At 42.5% G+C, this 20,968-nt stretch overlaps 2 protein-coding genes across 3 annotated transcripts in view; one reads left to right on the top strand and one right to left on the bottom strand.

The window, feature by feature from the left end:
• Window positions 1-7,893, top strand: part of gtf2b (general transcription factor IIB) — a 124,915-nt gene extending 117,022 nt beyond the window's left edge. The window contains exon 7 of the mRNA XM_054734024.2: window positions 7,859-7,893. Within this exon, the coding sequence (XP_054589999.1) occupies window positions 7,859-7,878 (20 nt within the window). The 3' untranslated portion in view covers window positions 7,879-7,893. The remainder of the gene's footprint in view (window positions 1-7,858) is intronic.
• The window catches only part of pkn2a (protein kinase N2a), a 99,856-nt gene that overhangs the window by 64,796 nt on the left and 14,092 nt on the right, over window positions 1-20,968 (bottom strand). The window contains exons 1-3 of one of the 2 annotated variants that reach the window (XM_070541810.1): window positions 11,605-11,803; window positions 3,969-4,133; window positions 3,551-3,686 (exon numbers count right to left, since the gene is read on the bottom strand). In XM_070541810.1, the coding sequence (XP_070397911.1) occupies window positions 3,551-3,686; window positions 3,969-4,133; window positions 11,605-11,667 (364 nt within the window). In that variant the 5' untranslated portion in view covers window positions 11,668-11,803. Of the gene's footprint in view, window positions 1-3,550; window positions 3,687-3,968; window positions 4,134-11,604; window positions 11,804-20,968 lie in introns of those variants that run through there. The other variant, XM_054734021.2, reaches the window with a different exon arrangement.

Genomic DNA, 20,968 nt, shown 5'->3' with positions numbered 1-20,968 from the left:
AAGATGTTAAACTTTACCGGCTGCAAATCACCATTCAAGTTAATTAAGCATCAATAATGAATTATATGGCATCATGACATAACGTTGTGTAATATAATTTACAGTATGATGTGACTGATGCCACCAAACTGTCTTGTCAGAGTCAAACACAAGATCCAGTAGGCCTAATAAGCACCAGGCAGAAACCCACAATTCCAGAGCGGGCATGTACAGGTAGGATTACTTATTGAGTCAGTGAACTGAATATTATTAAAATTTATATGATGAAAACTATCCTGGCTCTATAATAGATGATTCAGCATTGATCAGAAAGCGTGTAAAAAAGGAAAATGAATGCTGAATTGTGACCATTTTCACACAATGTAGTGTCAGAAGAAGAGCCAGGAGCCAGCAGTGAGGGTATTGCTCCTGTTGGGATAGAAGGTGAGCCAACTCATGCGCAAACATCAGTTTCATTATAATAATTTTAATTTCCAAATAATAGTAGTGACCTGTTGTATTTTTATTAGTAAATGCACAAAGCCCACAACAGATCGCTATTAGAATGAAAGTAAAATGAAATAAGCCTGCATATTTTGCCATAGAAAATATTTTAATTGGTTACAAAGATGTGTTTTCCATATCAAATGTGCTAAAGCTTTACAGATGATTATTTTAATTGTGTGCAGGTGAGTCTAGGGAAACTGGAAAAAGTGTGAAAGGGAGTGCTGAGTCATTTCATTTTAAAGGTTTGAAAATCTCAGAACAGCTGTTTGAACAGAATGTAGATTGTTATATTGTTAGAGAATGTGTTGTAAAGAACAATGTTGGAGATGTGCACTGATGTTCAAATAAACCTACATTGTAAAGCAACTCTTTCTTGCTTTACAAGAAAGAGTTGCTCTTTCTTGTAAAGCAACTCAACTCTTTCAACTCTTTCTTGCTTTACAATTACAAGGCTTTACCGAGTAGTGTGCTTTTGTAGACTATACATATAAAGTTCTAACATGATTTTAATAATTCGTTAAGTGGGCCGGTCTGGGGTCTGAAACTCCAGGGCTGAAAATGTGTCCCACTCCGGCCCTGGTGCTCTCCAACTACAGGCCTATCTCCAAGCTCCCTTTCCTTTCTAAGGTCATGGAGAAAAATGTCTACAGGCAGCTGCAGGACTACCTCGACCATTATGGTATTTTAGACAAGTATCAATCAGGTTTTAAGCAATACCACAGTACGGAGACTGCTCTTTTAAGAATATTTAACGATATTTTTTGAACTATCGATTCCAGTCAATCAGCTGTATTGATCCTTTTAGACCTAACGGCGGCCTTTGATACGGTGGACCATCAGATCCTTTTGTCCCGCCTAGAGCATGATGTTGGCATCCGGGGCTCAGTGTTGCAGTGGTTTAAGTCCTACCTGTCAGACAGGACTTTTACAGTAAATATTGGGCAGTGTTGTTTGACTCCAGTGAAACTTAGTTGTGGTGTCCCTCAAGGTTCAGTTTTGGGCCCGCTCTTGTTCTCACTGTATATGTTGCCTCTTGGCACCATCTTTCATAAGCATGGCATCTCGTATCACTTCTTTGCGGACGATGTGCAGATATATGTCCCACTACATTCTCGAAGGCCATTGTTTGACAAATTACTGAACTGTCTAAAAGATGTTTGAAAACTGGCTACAATTGAACCTTCTCACTTTAAATGACAAAAAGACAGAAATTGTCATTTTTGGGGATCCTGGGCTGTTGCACGGGGTAAACAGTGTTTTTGGCCCTTCAGAATCCTTTTGCATGTCTCAGACAAGAAATCTGGGTTTTTTCATTGATGGCCATTTTAAACTTGATAAACAGATAAGTTCTGTTGTCCAGAGTGTGTTCTTTCATTCGCGTGTTCTTAGAAAAGTCAAGCCCTATTTACCACTCAAAGACATTGAAAAGGTTATACACTCGCTAATCATGTCAAGATTAGACTGCAGCAGCTCTCTATATCATGGACTGGAGCTTCACCGCTTGAAGGTGAAACAGAATGCGGCAGCTCGCTTGCTGACAGGTAGGAGGTGCACATAACACCGGTCTTACAAGCTCTTCACTGGCTCCCAATCACTTACAGGAGTTAATTTAAAATGCAACTGATATGTTTTAAGGCACAACACAATTTGGCCCCTCCTTATCTGTCGGAACTTTTAAACACTCATGTCCCCAAACGAAACCCCCGATCATCCGCTCTACATCTAATACCTGTTCCCCAGTCTAGGCTGAAGTCCAGAGGCGACAGAGCTTTTTCTGTGGCCGCTCCCAAGCTCTGGAACAGCCTTCCCCTACAGATTAGTTCTGCTAACAGCCTTTCTGTTTTTAAGTCTCTGCTTTTAAAAACCTACCTTTTTACCCCTGCTTTTAACTGATTTTATCGTTAATTAATTTTAGGGTCTACTGGATGGTTCTCAGTGTTTTATCATTTTATTTTTACTGCTTGTCTGTGTACAGCACTTTGTGCAGTCTCTGATTGTTGGAAATGTGCTATATAAATAAACTTGACATTGACATAATAAAAAGAAAGAAAGAAAATTATCTTTCATTTAATGCCTCTCAAGATAAAACTTACGAGGCGCTTCACAAAAAAATAATAAAATAAATTAAAAAAACAAACAAAAACAATATATATATATACATATATATATATATATATATATATATATATTATGGGGCAGCAGTAGCTCAGGTGGTGGAGCGGGTTGCCTCATGATCGGAGGGTCATGGGTTCGATTCGAGCTCCCGCCAGGGGTATCCTGCTGTTGTGTCCTTGGGCAAGACACTTCACCCAACTTGCCTGTGTTAGTGGTGGTCAGAGGGGCCGACGGCGCCAAATGGCAGCCTCGCCTCTGTCAGACCTCCCCAGGGCGGCTGTGGCTACAAGTAGCTTACCATCACTAGCAGTGTGTGAAAGCGTCTTTGGGTGTCTAGAAAAGCGCTATATAAGTTCAATGCATTATTATATATATATATATATATATATATATATATATATATATATATATATATAATAAATGTCAACTAAATGATAAAAATATGTTTAACCCTTTGATGCATAATGGTCACTACAGTAGACAAGTACTCAAAATTGTTGAAGACTTTATTGCATTTGAGCCCCTCTATTTGGACTTCAGTAAGTCAAGCCAACATGTCTCATGTTCAGAATGCACGCTGCCCACTGAGGTGGACATGCAATTAATTATTTGTAAATTCAATGTTACAAAAAATATTTGTTGAAATTTTTTTCTTTCACACCTAAAGATGAATGAAAAAAATTGTTAAAAAAAATCATGGTTAAAGATTTCATAATTCATGCATCAACGGGTTAAAATGAGAAGAAATAAAGATAGTGATTAAAAAACACAAGGAAAGGGAGAGAAAACATGAACAGGAAAGAGGGAAACCAGTGGATCCCGGGAAAGGTGGAACAAGAGCAGAATAAGGAAAGGGTGGTGATGAAGGTCATGCAAAAGCCAGATTGAACACGTGAGTTTACAGCTGCTTTTTGAAGGAGACCACTGAGTCTGCAATGTCTGCAGTTACCTAGTAGTTCTTCTGGGTCCTTGACCACAATATGGGCATTAAGTTCTTGTAGCTCCTGGTGAAGTTCCTCGACCTTTTTGTTAGACTTCTTTAGCATGTTGTCAACATAAGCCAGGCTCTTCTTGTCTGTGGTGACCTGAGGAGAGCAGACACCACTGGAGTCCAGGCAACAACAAAGATCTAAACCAAAGCTTTAGCTGCGTTGTGTTTATATAAATTAAAGTTTCTTAGCTATTATAAAATAACTCAGCCAGTAAAGAGATGTTTCCGGTGGGAATCTGGAGGAGTGCCATGTATTTTGATGCAGAATATTTCACCAGCACCCAAAAGATGTTAGACACTGTCCTGAAATAAAGTGCTCCAGTGCATGAGAAGCATTATGGGGCGGAGGGGGTGGGGGGTGTATCTCTGGTGCTACCTTTCGCAGGTTCTCTGCTCCTTCTTTGATCTTCAGCTCCTTGCGGATCTCACGGCGTATCTGCTCCTTAATCTCATCCAACTTCTGCTGAACCATGGTATCCGACAGGTCCAGATTTTGGCCCAGTCCAAGACGCTCTGCCACCAGCTGGCCCCTGGCATCCCCCTGGAGGAAACCACAGGACAAGAATGGAGACATTACAGATAAAGGACATTGTTGGAAAGTTTGGTCTAGGAACGCTCCATTGGAACCTCAGCAGCAATCCGGCTGGCCAATCACAGCTCTCTATAGGGGTTTCAAACCGATGGAGCACTGTGATTGGTCCACAATGGTGGGACAATAAAAATGCTCTAGCAGCTGTTTGGGCCAATCAAGGCGCTCTACTGGTCTGGTTGGTGGGATGTGGAATGAGATGGCAACAGCTTGTTTGAAACGGCTTTTACATCCGGTTCAGACTTTCTGGACTTGGGCTTTATTGGAATTGGGAGCAAATAGATGCATTTAAGACCTTAATTTAGAGAAAGGATGTATTTTCGCCTTCTTCAACAGCAACCTGCCTCGTTAACTGACATTCACTGCAGTGAGAACGTCACATTGTTCCTTGTCCAGTAGCATGGGGAGACAACGGTAGCACAGTCAATGGACTGTTGCCAGACTAAATAATATATTTATCTAGTCTGAACTGCCAGGCTACTAAACAATTATTTATTACTAAAGATATTTATTAAAATGATCAATAAGATGTGATTATTCCATACAAATATGAAATATCGATCTGAGTGATCTTTGAATGTTTAATCAGAAGATTCTAGTTTTTTTTACTTATTCAGGGACCGTAAACACACTGTAATAATTCAGACAGAGTCAGGTATATAATTTATAAAAATGAATTTATTTCTTTTCCCCAAACTAATGATTACACATGACAAGATATGAATAATGATATGTAATGGATATGAAGTGATTTAATGTGATATATTGTAATGGAAGCTAGATGTTTTAGCAGAACTTTTCTTAAATATCTGAGAGAATTTGTGAAGTCTGGGTTGTAAAAGAATTTGGCTGTATGTTTGTTAAGCTAGAGATTTATTTATAAAAACCATCTGACGCAAACTGTGTTGAATCTACGCACCCTTAAAGAGACATTATGGAAGTGTGACAGCCAAAACATGTATAGAAATAATAAATGTCTTCTTCATACATTCTCCTGCAATGCCCTGGTCCTGTAGAATGAGCCCTGGCATTTTTACTGTGATTGCCTGTTTTTCTGTAAAATCACAGAAAAAGAGAGATGCTCGGGTCGAGCAGGCTGCTTCATGCACGTTCACGCTCAGGCATCGCCCGTAGCATTTGCTATCCGTAGCTTTAGCAGCAGAGAGAGAGGCAGTGCCACTTTGTCGCTGTTCCTAACGCCTAGTGACAAAGCTAGCTACATTTCTGAGGACCCTTAGCTACTTTCTGTAGAACTTTCTTCTAGATATTTCCTGCTAATTAGCAACAAAATAGCCATTTTCACTCCGAACCGTTCTTTGGTTTGACGTTGTTTCAGCTGTCATCAAGGATATAAATGCTACAGATACTACGAATGCTACTAGAGTGTAGCTCACCTTGTAAGATGTCTGACTCCCATGCAGAAGACCTGGGTTCGACTTCAAGTATGAACATAATTTGTTATTTGGAGTTTCTTTTTTACATTAATGGTATATTTTTTTACAGTAAGACGCCCAAATTTTTATTTGAGACTCGCCGAACGGCATTGAATTCACAGATAAAAAAGATGTGGGTTCAACTTTCATTTTGGAACAATTTTTCAAGCAAGGGAAGGGAATGATCTGAGCATGCAGGAGGACTGACCCATCATAAACCTTTGTCGGCTGTGCTGAAGAGAAAGCTACAGAACCACATTATTTAATTAATTAGCTGCGTGTTCTCCTGTCCTCTGGGCCACACACACACACACACACACACACACACACACACACACACACACACACACACACAGGACTGTCTCAGCTGTTATTTTCGTTAAGGAGTGTGCACGTACAGCATGCGCGCCTCGTGCACGAGCCTACTATTGAAGCTGTCGTTACACTTTTGGCCTGAGGGGGCGATCACGAGCATAAAAATTCAAAAGTCTGTAAAGTCCCTTTAATGAGGAGATTCTCGTGCGATCCAGGGGGTAAAGAGGTTGTGATGGACACTGTCGGTGGAGTGGACCTCTCGGTATCAGGAACCCGTAGATTAGCTCTGATAGGACCCGTCTAGTCTGAGAGCTCACCAGGTGACGACAGGAAGCTGGAATGCTTGTTTGCACCTAAGTCTGTTTATTTGGGTCTTAGAAGAGCCGTTTTGTCTGATTTCAGCCGCAGCCTTTCAGAGAGGCTTTTGACTGGAGGTCAGAAGAGATGGTTTCAAAATTCCTTCTTCCCCGATATATATATATACAGGTCCTTCTAAAAAAATTTGCATATTGTGATTAGGTCCCGACCGATATGGGGGTCATTAACATTACCGGCTATCTGGCAAAAAGACGGCCGATATGGCCGATATTGCGCTAACTATCCAGCAGATGGCGCCAGCTTTATGAACTCATGTTGTGTGGCTCCACTCCTCGGGGGGTGGAGCCCCCGTCACAGCACACATGCAGGGAGCAGCAGAAGCAATTCAGTCAGTCTTCAGTTTTAAGCATATTTGTTGTGTCAGTGGTAAGTTGAACGGTAAAATAAGCAATGACAAAAGTATGTTTCCCTCAACATGCTTCCCAAGTTTATTTTGTGCCTTGTGGCCTCGTATTGAAAAGTTAACCTGAAAACATAAAATAAAACTGCCGCAGCATTACGCTCCATGCAGAGCTCACGCTGCTTCCCCTTTTTCTGCTGGCCTTTTTCTGGTAGACATTCTGGAATATTCTCAGACAATTTCCTCCGCTCTTCAGCAGCCTTTTCAAACTCACGCGGTTCACCCGCGGCTCGCGAAAAAAATAGTGCAGACGCCGAAACGATCGCTGCACGGCGGCGCGCAGCGCTTCGGCGGCCCATGTGGCCTATAGAATAGGATAACAGGGGCGACGGATGAAGGCGGTCCCCGTTTCGCGGCGCTTCGGCGGCACACAACCGTTGTCGCAGCTGAAGACGGGCGAGGGGGGGTTGGCAACAAAGCAATGAAACGCTGTGCAAGGAGTCCCCCCTCCTTTCCCTAGCTGGGAGAGGAGTAGGGGCGGTAATACGAGAAAATAAACATCCCTCTCTACAATAGAATAAATCTATTGTATTTTTCAGCCTTATATTTTACATAAGGCTTATACATTGCCACATACTAGTCATTTAACGTATCTTATTTTTTATTTTCCTAATACTGTCGGCTTTGGAAAGGATCAAAACACAAAAGTGTAAAACTCAAAAGTATTTCAATGCCAAAAATCAGAAATAAAAACAGGTAGCTAGGACGCTGAAACCAGCAGAGTATGACTGAAACGGAACCGTATGCCCTGAGGAGTGAGAGATGACAGAGGACTAGTTATGAGGAGGAGCTGTGAGTGGGAGCAGAGGACAGCAGGGGAACATGGGAGGAACTATTAATGAAAATATTTTTAAAGAAGAAAGAATCCTAAAAGGGAAAGAAGAATAACTAGAAAAAAACCTGACAACAAACGGAGTAGAAAACTCAGTGGAAGGAATAAAAAGACATGAATACTAAATGAGAAAACCTGAACAGCTGGGGAACCAAACAAAAACAGAGCCATCGGTTCTGAGCCACAATGTCTGATATCATTTATTTACATGATCATTTTTAAACTTTTAAGTATAAAAATGCCACATTTAATGTATTTTACTTTGTCTTGGTACCAACAGATATATAACTGTACTTTTATGCTGATTACTTTATTACAGATGGAAAAAGAGGGTCGTAGTAAGGTGTGGGCCTACTTCACTAAAGAGCCATCCGGTGATGTCGTCTGCAGCATCTGCTCATCTTCAGTAGTAGTTTGTGTGTTCTGTTGTTTTTGAGATTGCTAAATAAATCTTATTTGCATTACTTGGAAACCCAAGTGAGTTCTTGAGACCGTTCTTTGGTGTGTAATATAGAAATAAGTTAGCATCAAAAAGGCAGAGAATGAAGGGTTTAATCTTAAGAACATTTGTATTTCTTTTTTGTGAGGGAGATTTATCGGCCTTTATATCGGCTATCGGCCTTTGTTAAAAGTTTTATATCGGTATCGGTATTGGTCCCAAAAAAAGCATATCAGTCGGGCCCTAGTTTTTAGTGGTCGACGGTTACGATACTAGCTGACTTCCAGAGAAACACTCCCCCTCACTCACCAATAAACATCCAGGGAGCAGACACTGAGGTGGTGGACACCTTTAAGTACCTGGGTGTTCACCTCAACAGTAAACTGAACTGGTCCAACAACACAGATGATCTGTTTAAGGACAGCCAAAGCCGCCTCCACCTCCTGAGGAAGCTGAGGTCCTTCTGAGGTAATTCCCAGCTGCTAAAATCCTTTTATCACGCAGTTGTTGGCTCTTTTATCCCCTCTGCTGTGGTCTGTAGGGGTGCAGGCAGCTCGGACCGAGACAGGAAGAGACTGAACAAGCTAGTTCACAGAGCTAGCTCGGTTCTGTGCTGCTCACTGGATTCAGTTGAGATGTGTGAAAGGAGGACGCTAGGGAAGATGACCTCCATCTTAAAAACCCTTCCCACCCACTGTGGAGACCATGGACAGCTCCTTCAGAGGCAGACTGACATCCCAGATGTAAAACAGAACGCTACCGTAGATCTTTCATCCCCTCTGCTTTGTTTATCTACCCAGCTGAAGCAGCTTTTAATTTTTATGTCTTTAAGTTTTTATAATTATTTTCTGCAAAGTATTTGTTTCACCATTGGCTTTCCATACTGGATTGGGTGGCCATTACATTTAGTTGCCCTTTTTGGTGTCAAAATGCGCCTTGTGAACGCACATGTTGGGGGACATGACACAAGTTTAGAATGCACACGTCTTTATATCCCGTTGGCTCGCCACAGTGGCGATCCTACACCGAGCCAGTGTCACAAACGCAAAACTCAACCCACAGAGATGAACACAGAGTGTTTGTTCGCAAATCGGAGATACACGTGTCCACAGCACAGTGCCACACACACATCTTTGCTCGCTGTAAATGTTGGGAGGATCGCGCAAAATGCCTGGGACAATTAGTACAGTAATGTGATGGGATCTGTAAATATTAGTGGGGACACATCTGTAAAAGAGAAGGAAAATAAACAGCACTTCAGATAGGTGAAGACATGAATGGAAACATGACAAGCTAGGATACAAAGACTATGGCAGGCTGTTTTAACATGTAATCAACAATCGGACCTCTCAGTGATTCCTATTTTACAAAGCAACAATTGAATTGATCCTAGTACTAATTGTATTCTTATCAGCCAAAATTGTGAATGTAGACATTAACGGCTGTGTTGTTACAACAGAAATTATATTTATGGACATACGTATTAACAGCAACACTGGTAAAGTTAAATCCCGTTAGTCATCATCACTCACTCGTGAAATTACATCTCCCCATTTGACCCATGTACTGGGGAGCTGCAGCAGTGGTCGTGTTTCAGAACTATCTGGTGGTTTAACCCCCCAATCCAACCCTTTAAGCCCGAGTGTCAACTAGGGTTGTCACGGTGTGAAAATGTAACATCACGGTTATTGTGACCAAAATTACCACGGTTTTCGGTATTATCGCGGTATTTTTTTAAACGTGCTACATTTTCACACAATAAACCCTGTATGTCAGGAAATATTGTCCTCAGTTTGTGTCTAAGTTTTGCCTAAAATGTGTTATTTTGTAATTATGTTGTTTAATTGTTTACATTTTCCCCCTTTAGTCTTTAAAATACCAATATCTGCCCATAACTTCTTATTATTTGTCTGTTTGATGTCATCATTTTAAAAACATTAGACCAGATGATACTCAGTACTCAAGTAGCCTTCTAATCAGATACTTTTTTACCCTTACTTGAGTAATAAACCCTATATCAGGAAAATATCGTCCTCGGTTTGTGTCCTTCCAGTGAGCTTTGCAGATGTGGGAAAATGTCATCAGGCAGTAATCGTTGTTAAATTCATAATTATTCTCGGAGAGAGACCAACTCTTATCTGCCCCTGGGAGCCCCGTAATGCATAGCGTCATTTCAACATGGCGGTGTCCGCGACACGGTTTATATGCAGGTAGCGGCGCTGCGGCTGCTTTATATAGCGACTCGTTGCATTCTCCCTCAACCCAAATCCTCGGATCACGCATTTTAGCTAAAACGCTAATGTTAGCTTGCCTTGCGTTGACTGTAGAGTTGTGGGTGATGGTCACGCAGATGTGTCATGAGATTTGAAGCGTTGCTGCCTTTCACAGACACTTTTTCTGCACGTGCTGCAAACAGGATAGCCGTCTTCTATCAGCTGTCCCTCAGCATTCTTCAAATATCAAAAGATGCCCGTACTTCCCACTTTGTCTTCTTTGAGGGATAATAAAATGCCCTCCTGAGTGCTGCCGTCTCCTCCTTTGGCCATTATTTCAGCTTTAGCTTCAAGAAAGTTTTGGTTGTAAACAACAAAGTGCGCATGTGCCGCCGGCAACTTCAGCAGATGATACGGTGGCTGGTAAGGGTCACCGCGCCTACACCGCAGCCACGGTAATCCACCGAGATAATATAGTTTTTTTTAAACAAGACGGTTATTGTTATTGTCAACTTTTTTACCGGGGTTTACCGCTACACCGGTTACCATGACAACCCTAGCGTCAACCAGGGAGGCATTGGGTCCTATTTTAAAGTCTTTGGTCTGACCCGACCAGGATTTGAACCCCAATCTCCCAGTCCCAGGCAGACACTACCACTAGGCCACTGAGCTGGTAGGCTAGTAGGAATTTAGTTATCACGAAATCCCTAAAAACGTACAGTTTTTACATTTATTAGGCAGACTGGATATGTATTATTGATATATATAATTGTATTGTTCCTCATAGAAATGAACCTTCCAGACATCCATGAGAACATTCTCACTGACGGAACAAGTCAGATATTTGACATGTTCAATCTAGATAGTAAGAATCAATCAGTAAAAAATCTTTGCATTATGGAACATACAAGTAATGTTACTTTGCTGCTAGGTAACTAATTACTTTTACAATGTTGTGACTGAGTTACTAGCTCAATTACTTTTAGAAAAAAGTAATTTGTAACTATACCAAATGACTTTGTTAACGTAAACGCCCTACACGGTTATATCACAGTACAGGGTAAGACCAACACTTTTATTCATTTCTAAAAAAAAAAAAAAAAGATGTACAAATCCTGAGAGGGAAAAGTCCAGATTGCAGCTTTAAGGTGTACAAAGTGGTGAAATGCCCCACAAGCACTAAACTCAGAAAAGTAAAATAAGACAACATAGGGCCTTTTAATGGTAAACATGGTCTTACTGCTTTGACAAAGCGTGACAACACTAATCTGAGAGAGCATGTGGGTTTTATTTACTATTTATAATGGCAGCATGGCCACCATAAGAGCTGCTTAGTTACATTAAACCTGTAGCTTCTTTCATCAAACACTTATTACAATTGTACCTGGCTGAAGCCATCTCATTCAGTCTTACCAGAACTTCATTGGTTTCTGCTAGTTCCATCTCCAGATCACTGGAACCAACCAGCTCACGCATGTTCTGCAGACAGGAGGAACTGTGTTGGCGTTGGTTCTGCTGTCCAACACAACAAACCGTATCCTGTCTGAAGGGTTAGGCTAGCCCACAGGCAGACAGTGCTCTGACCAGACTCAATCCCTACCGTCCACTTTCCTCCAGCTCTTGCGGACCATTGATGTGAATGGGGAAGCTAAACCATCTGAGCAGAGACACAAATCCTTCTTAGCAGCCCAGAATGGAACCTAATCTCTCAGTAGGACGAGGGCTGTGTTTAAAATTAACACCAGTTCAAACTCATCGCTGGCAGCACTCTGTCCACAGAGCAATGTGTTATGGACAACAAAGACTGAAATCCCTCTGGAGTGGTTGTTTAATACAGACTATGGACTAAAGCTTACATCTCTACATTTAAGCCAGATTCTGATACACAATGATTATAAAGGTTGGGCTGATGCTGATGTTGGATATTACTAACAGACTCTGACAAAAACAAGGCTATTTGGATTTTATCTCAACACAAACTAATACCATGTAAATGGGATCGTATTATTTTCTCATGGTCAATATGGGACCATGAACAGGGACGATGGGGTTTACACGTTGGACCGTGCATGGGACTGTGTCACCGGTGAGGGGAGAGCGGACAGCAGAGGGTGACGACCATCAGCGTCAGCTCTGAGGAAGTTTTGCTGTGATAGAGTGGGAACTCTGGAAATTATTTGCTGATCTGACAGTATCTTCAAGATAAGGACTCCGGTCAGAGAGCAGGGCACGGAGAGACAGTTTTACGTATTTAATGACAGTACAAGTATGGACATCTATACATTTCTGTGGTTCTGTGTGGTCTGGAAAATGAATACAAAGAATGACGTAAAAGGACTGTACAAATGGTGAAATAAATATGCAAACGTTAAAGACTATGCAAAAGCAAATATACATATAACTATAACCCTTTCTGACATATGCAGTCGGCAAACGAAACGTCAGCAAGGTAAAAAAAAAAAAACCTTTTCTGTGTTTTAAAAAGAACCAAAAATGCAGTTAGAAACCAGACACAGCAAGAACATACCAAAGATGATTACATCACTGTTATGCATTTTTCAGTACAATCTGTCTAAAGGTGTACTTATTATTACTTACATGTAAATGTGTACATCCCTATAAAACATCTGCTTAATAAATGCTCTGAAACATCAACTGATTTTTCTTTTATTGTCTGTTCTGTATATTTAATACTTGTTCAGTTTATTGGTATTGTTTTATTAATCTTGTTTTAATGTTTGATTTTACCACTGAGCAGTGCGCAAAACTAAGATTCAACAGTTGGTTAAATTCAGTGTTAAAAACAGATTAGTTTCAGAAATCTTGTGCATCCACAGCTGTTATTAGTGATAATTAAGCAATCTGATAAGGTGTCAAACATCCAGATATTGGCCCAGAAAATCAGCAGCCCTTATCGGCCTTTGGCTGACCACGACCACCTCATATTGGCCTTGGCACAGGGTTTCCCTTACATAGGCTGAAATCCCACCGCCACGCCTACAAAACCCAAGTTGTTTTTGTTTGTTTGCACCATTTCCCGAAGAAGCAGCGGGAACTACGATGTTGTCGCTTGTGATCACAGCCGGCGGCAGCAAGGAGCAGGCAGGGCAAGGTGAAGTTACAGCATAAGTTACTGAGTTTAAAATTAGAAAGGTAGCAGTGGATATAATGCTTTTTGGTTTACATGTTTCAGCAGCATTAAGATAAACGAGTGTTGACGATCTTGACAGGGTTTCCTCCCCCCACCAGGATAAGCATCACTTATTCATGTAAAATTTATTTATTTTTCATGTCTGACTTTAACCGCATCTAATACTGCATTACGGCGTGAGCGCAATAGCGACAACTTAAGATCGATGTGTGAGCAGCCTGAGAGGTCGGGTGTTTCATCTGAACCCTGAAAACCTCCAGCAGGCTACGCTGCACTATTGACGTGTTAGCGCGCGGCGCTAACAACTTAGCGACGTGACATGTCTCAGAGAAAGCGTAAAATCACGTTGGACGCTTCTTCTGAAGCGGAAAAATAACACCTCTTCTTAAGCAGAGCAGGACGTCGCCTCGGCTCGTTCACGGCCGAGCCGGACTGAGCTCGATAACATTGACCAGCACAGCCACTGGGTCGTTGAAGCTGCCCTGTGACTGCCTGAAGGAACACCAGTGGGTTTCATCAGACTTGTAAATTTCTTGTTTTTGCTGGGGACCCCCTGTATTTTACCGCTCCCTCCTGCAGTCTTCCCCTATTACAATTTAAAATGATTCTGTAAATTCGTGTATCAATAGAAACAATCTCTGCCTCTGCCAGCTGCAGTAAATGTAGTCTCCAAATAATAAATAAGAGGTGCATTCATCTGTGTATCTCCTTTGATCCGCATTAGTGATATTTTCAGCACCAGAACAGTGAAGCAAAGAAAGATTCCTGAGTTTGTTAGTAATTTTATTTATTAGGTGCATCTGACCTGTTCTATTTTTCTCTGAAATGAGATCAAATCAGTGCTTCTATGGGTTGTGTCCACTCTGCACTAGAAAATTTTACTTTATTTAGAGACTTGTCATTATTTCTTACCAAGCCCCCCCACCCCCACCCCTGCCCCCACACCACCACCACCACAGCTGGAAAAATTCCTAGGGGAAACACTGTGGCAATAGAAAAACCCATATCGGTCGACCTCTAAACCTTATTGCCGTCACTCAAAAGAGCATGAGGAATTTATTTCCTTAAATGAAAAGGGCAGCAAACTGCAGCAACAACAAATACTGGCTAATGTGTTTAAAAACTGCAAGAAATTTGCCAAAGATAGTAAGAAAGCCACCGCAACAACAGACAAAGTTTTAGAATTTATTGTCTTGGATGACCAGGCCCTATTCCTTGTGGAAAACGTTGGCTTTTGCCTCCTTGTTGAACACTTGGAGCCACGTTACTCTTTGCCAGGACCGAAACATCACTGAAACACTGCTCCCCAAACTACAGACGTGGACAACAAAGTTTGTACCCTTCGGTAGTGATGCAACAACAGATCTAAATCCTCACATTTCGGAGGCGAGTCTACTCTTTGTTTTGGTAGTTTTGGTGTTGACATCATACTAGGGCGCAATGTTCTGTGACTCTTAAAAAAACTGTGAAAATGCTGAAAAACGTGCGCGGTGACGTGATTTTCGCGAACCAGAATTGATAAGGGGAATCGTTTGCAAAAGTGGCGAACAATTCCTAGGAATTGAACCAATGGGAACCGGTTCTCAAGAAGAACTGGTTTTACATTCCCAACCCTAATCTTAATCCATAAGGAGCCTAAGTCTCCTCCCTTTCCAGTCGGCTCATAGATCCCCGGAAGAACGAAAAAATGAATGCAAGTCAACTGGACTAAAAGAGCTAGTTTCTTATCCCCTTTGCCTTGGATCACGCATTTGCTGTAGGGATGTCACGGTAACCGGTCTCGCGGTAAACCCCAGTAAAAATGTTGACATTCATAACCGTCTTGTTTTATAAAAGCATATTCCCCCGGTGGATTACCATGACATGACCTTTACCAGCCACCGTTGCATCTGCTGAAGTTGCTGTACATGTGCACTTTGTAGTGTACAACCAAAACTTTCTTGAAGCTAAAGCTGAAATAATGACTCAAGGAGGAGACGGGAGCGCTCAGGACATCTATCAGCCCTCGAAAAAGACAAAGTCAGAAGCACGGGCAAATTTTGTATATTTGAAGAATGCCGAGGGACAGTTGATAGAAGACGGCTATGCGATTTGCAGAACATGCAGGGAAAAGTGTCTGCAAAAGGCAGCAACACTTTGAATCTCATGCCACATCTGTGTGACCATCACCTACAACTCCACAGTCAATGCAAGGAAAGTTAATGTTAGCTTTTAGATGAAATTGATGACGTGAGGACTTTGGGTTGAGGGAGAATGCAACCAATGCAGCCGCAGCGCCTACTGCCAGCATATAAACAGTCACTGACACCCCCATGCGGAAATGATGAAATACATTATGGGGCTCCCAGGGGGCAGATAAGAGTTGGTCTCTCTCTGCATTATTATGAATTTAACAATGATAGCTGCCTGATGACATTTGCGAAAGAACGGATAACGCTCGAAACACGCAGATTCTTCCTGATGTAAGAGGTGAGTCTACTCTTTGTTTTGGTGGTTTTGATGTTGACATCATCCAAGCGCAACGTTCTGTGACTCAGGCTTTACTGATCAGGAAACGGCTGCCAGTGAATGAGTTAAAATGTGTAAGTACGCAATTGATTAGAATATTTTAAGATTAATAGTACTTTAAAGTTATCAAAACTGCAGCTGGGTTTGTGACGTAAAGCCGTTCCGCGTCCTAATGTCTGTTAGGACATCGACATATAAATATTGGACAATGGGTTTCCATAGGCTCCAATTATAAGTTTTTGAGGCCAAACGGGAGGTGGCCACCACCGCCATTTTGACCGTGTCACAGGTTCCGTCAAACCCAGACAATTCCACAAAAGGGAAGAGAGGTGGAGCTGAGGGTGGGGCTGTAAGGCTGGGGTCAACTGACGACACCCGGTTGAACTAGCTACAAACTAACCTGAAGCTAATGCGGAGGTGGGAGCTAAGCTAACGGAGGTAGCAACCTAGCTACAACCGGAGTTAACTGTGCTCAACACCAGAGCTTCTGAGTCAGAGATACGCCGGGCTGACCGCTGGGTAAAACCGGGTGGAACACAGAGGTCTCCGAGACCTCCACAAGCCGGCAGCCCGCGCAGCACACAGAAGCTGCGATCAGACAGAGATGCGCCGAGCTGCGGGGAGGGGAGAACCGGGTGGAAAACATCGGTCTCCCGAGAGCTCCACAAGCCGATAGTGGGAACCCAGCTCCACCAACATGTTATATTTCAACCCATTTTCTAAAGTGCAGCATTATGTTAAATGCACTGGGTTTTACCCTATTACATTTACATTTCATGGTTAAACAGTACATGTTAAAATCTAAGCTCAGCTCGGCAGTGACCTAAAATACATAAATATAATTTTACTTACCGAAAATAATGAAGTGGAGACTCCTTGGACGCTCTATTAGTGCAATTAATGCCACAGCAAGTCATTTTGTCCAACAATTGCACAAACAATATCCAAAACAGAATACACACACACAGAGACTCAAAATCCCGGAGCAGTTTCCAGGCCAGACCGAGGCTCTACTGAGGCCTTTCCACGGAGCTAGCTCTGTGGTCACGTGGGTCTGATGCTCATTAATTATACAGAATTTTAGGCTTTTAATACACTTAAACAGAAGAGTGAGACAAAAATTCACCCCCCTCAGAGTTGTCATGAGTGTAAACTAGATCATTTAAACCTAAAACATGTTCTGGTACCAGGCTGTAAACATGTTTATTTCTGCTGTGAAATTGGTATTTTTAACATGGGAGTCAATGAGGATTTGCTCGCTTCTGACACCAGCCCCTAGTGGATGAGGGTGGAACTGCAATTTTTGGTGCTTCCGGGTTGGCCTCAATTTTTGAGCAGCATTGTGGGGACTTGGGTGTAGGGCTGCAGCTATCGAATATTTTTGTAATCGAGTACTCTATCGAATCTTTTTTTCGATTAATCGAAAATTTAAATCTGCCACCGCTATTGGCTAAGAAGTATGCTATGATGTAAACTGGTACATTATGATGTCACAATGCTGTCATGAGCCTGAGTGTGTGTGTATTTGTTAGCGGCTCCACCCTCTCGGTCTGCCAGGCAACAGCATGTGTTGCATTTTTCAAACATGAAGTGGGAGTGGAGTTACCCCCAAATTCCACTACCTCCGCTCCGACACGAACGCCGGAGCAAAATCTGTCCCTTTGTAGTCAATCAGAGCAATTCCACTACTGCGGCCGTGCTCCGGCAGTGCGGCGCCGTGCGCCGCCCTCTGTTCCGGCGTCCGGCAAAAATAGAATCGATCCTATTTTTGCCGGACGCCGGAGCACCTCCGCAGTAAATGGACAGAAATAACAATGGCTCAACAGGAAAAGGAGCAAGCACAACTTCCGTTTTTCACAATACATCGATAAACAAAAGGCGTTTTTTGTTTCATATGCACAGGTTTAACAACTTTTAACAACTATCAGTGGCGGCTGAAGTTTAAATGCACAAAAGTGAGCCATAAATACAGTTTCTATTATCAAAGTAGTCACACTTTGTTGATCCAAACACTGCTGATCTCTCAACACAAATGATGGGCGGATTAAACAGTTCATGTCGATGCTTCTCCCACACAACGGGTGTTTGGATCTAACTTCCGCGTTTATTGCTCGGACTGTATCGCAAGATCTCGAAAATCCCGCGCATGCTTGTTTGCCCACCTCAGGTCTCCGCACCGGAGCGGAGCCGTTGTAGAGCGGGTAGCAGTAAAAATTGAGTTCGGAAGCGAGCGGCTGCGGAGGGCGGGGGCGGAGCGGAGCGGAGGTGAGGTAGTGGAATTTTAGACTCTGGTAGGGGTTGACTTGCTCTTTAAGCTGTTTAACTTGGACCAAGCATTTTAGGTCACAGATAGGTGTAGCTGAGGGTCTCTGTCTATACACCTTATAAGACAATTTAGGTGATGGCATGTTGTTTTTCTGCTATTGAACTGTTTTCTAATAATGTTGTGTTTAATAAAGTGAAGGAAGGAGAAAAATAACGTTTCCCTAGCAGTTTTTAAAAATGTCCCTATGTAATCTGATTAATCGATTAATCGTGTCGAGACCCCATCCGATTCATCGATTATCCAAATAATCGTTTGTTGCAGCCCTAGTCTACACAACATTCTCCTGTGTTTTCTACGGTAAACTGTGGCACGCTGCTTTGCAAACTGTACTAAGAAAAGGCTGGAATCTACACTTGTTCATCTGACTAACCTCCTCCCTATGTTTTGCAGTAGGAAAGGGAAATCCCCGTAAACACACGGACAACAGAGCCGGACAGGAACACCGGTCTGTCCGTGTACACGCTTAGCCCTGAGCCTGTTTAATAAATACTATTCCCGTCAAAAAGCTGTAGTAAATCTGCTTGCTTCAGTCTTTCCCTCCCCAAATACTTTTAACAATTCCACTTTCTAGTACAGGTGTTCACTCCAGCACATATCATGGCCCAGAGGCTGCCCGATGACTCACGGGTAAAGCCGCATCTGGGACTGGAGAGACCGGGGGAGGAGGTGGTTTCCATGAAAAATGTGCTTGTGCAGTAGCCGTTTACCCAGTGTGGTACAAGGACAGCACGTGCACACCCAAATGATCCAGTCTTACTGAGCAACAATGCAAGGAAACCCACAAAAGGCCAATCAGATAAGGTGAGCATTAATCAGCTTGGACTCCCATGAGTTTATATTTAAATTCAAACAAGCAGGTGGACGTTCACACAACAAGCTGCTGCTTTAGGTCGTTTCCAGCCCAGCTTCAACACCAGAGCTGCTCTTTTACCTGTCCTGGTACAGGTAAATGCACGGATTCACACGGGGAAAACATCGCACCAACACCTCGGGACTTCACTGCTTCAGGGGAGTTGAGCAGAACGTCTAAGCAAACACTTCCTCAAAACACACAACACAATTCATGATTAATAGACTGAACTTGTCAGAGTGGCTTTGATGCTCATCTAGCTCCGTAGTCAGAAACCAAGTCAAACGAATGGAAGCAGGTTAACTTGCTCCAGCGACAACAGGACAATGAAAAAGTAGAGTCTACTGTCAGCGGGCGGCCTACAGGGCCCGAGCCTATCTGACCCGGCAGCCACGACCTGGCTGTGGTAAAAATAGCAACACAAGACAGTAAATAGAGCCTAACCCTAAACACGAGCTCGACGCACTTCCCTGGCCGGCTCCAGCAGCGAGCTGAAGGTCATTCTCAAACAACAGCTCCGGAGCACGTCTGACTGGCCAAGTCTTGACTTGCTGTTTGATTTTCTGTCAAACCACTGGAGCACACAACGTGTCCGGTTTACTCTCATGATCTGTTTCAGGCTTCATAACACAAAACGGGTGACAGCAGCCTTCTCAAAGTACATTTTAATGCCTTCAAGACTTTTTAAAACATTAATTACAATACACATGTCACTAATAAACAGTCACACTTTGCAACTAAAATAAAAATAAATCATGTTGCAATAAAATTTAAACCACCGTTCACTAAGAATGGACCAAAGAAAATAAAAAACTACAATGGGACATTATCAGCGTTTCCCCTACATATCAGCACCATGGCTATGAAATCAACACCCTCAACAGCGAAAAGGTCCCGAGTAGGGTTGTCACTAGAGCTGAAACAACTAATCGATTTAATCAATTATAATCGATTATTAAAATAGTTAACAACTTTTTTAGTCATCGATTAGTTGTTTAATAATCATATTTTACCGTATAGTCTATTTTTACCACAATCTGACATCGGTTACAAGCTGCTAAATTTGCCGCCAGTGTGTGGCAGTAATGAGCCACTGATCTACCAGTGGAGCCGTAGAAGAAGAAACGAGCCAATAAGTGCCCTTGGTTTTCATGACGTAACACGTTACTGACGCTCATCTTGCTGTGAGAGTTGGCGGAACAAGAAGAAATACGGAAGAAAAATAGAAGCGACAAAACTGAAGAGAAACCCCGGACAAAAACCTCACGAGTATGGGAACCAGAGTCCGAAATTAACATTCGCCACTCGCCAAATGCGAGTAAATTGCTCCATTTGGCGAGTAAATTTTTGAGCTCTACCTGCCACCTGGCGAGTAAATGTTTGCACCAAATTAGTTATGTTTATCAGTCATCTTCCACGGATTTCTGATACTTCTTCCCGCCTGCATGCAACGTACACAAACGTATGTGAAACGTGAACGCCGCATCCAACGTCATTTCCACCTATCCCATTCAATCAGTTTATCAAGTTAGCCGTTAGCTTCGTGTTAAAACTAGCGGTGAAATGTGGCGGTTTTTAACTGGAGTCAGCCAGCCTTCCAAAAGAAAACTCGTCGAACTGGAAGAAAATCCACCAGGACCAGTGGCAACCAGAAGATTTTGTGAAAAGTGGCGAACCGGAGATGGCGGAGTCGTGAGACAATGGCTACATTATGATGGCCAAGTAGCGTTGCTGCCTTTCACAGACAACTGTCCCTCGGCATTCTTCAAATATCCAAAAAAATGCCCGTACTTCCGACTTTGTCTTCTTTGAGGGATAATAAATGTCCCAAGTGCTGCCGTCTCCTCCGGCCATTATTTCAGCTTTAGCTTAAAGAAAGTTTTGGTCGTAAACAACAAAGTGCGCATGTGCCGCCGGCAACTTCCAGATGATACGGTGGCTG

This window comes from Nothobranchius furzeri, chromosome 11, assembly GCF_043380555.1.
Source record: "Nothobranchius furzeri strain GRZ-AD chromosome 11, NfurGRZ-RIMD1, whole genome shotgun sequence".
In the NCBI taxonomy this organism is placed as follows: Eukaryota; Metazoa; Chordata; class Actinopteri; order Cyprinodontiformes; family Nothobranchiidae; genus Nothobranchius; species Nothobranchius furzeri.
The sequence above is the reverse complement of the archived record's forward strand: the minus strand, read 5'-3'. Positions and strand labels throughout refer to the sequence as shown.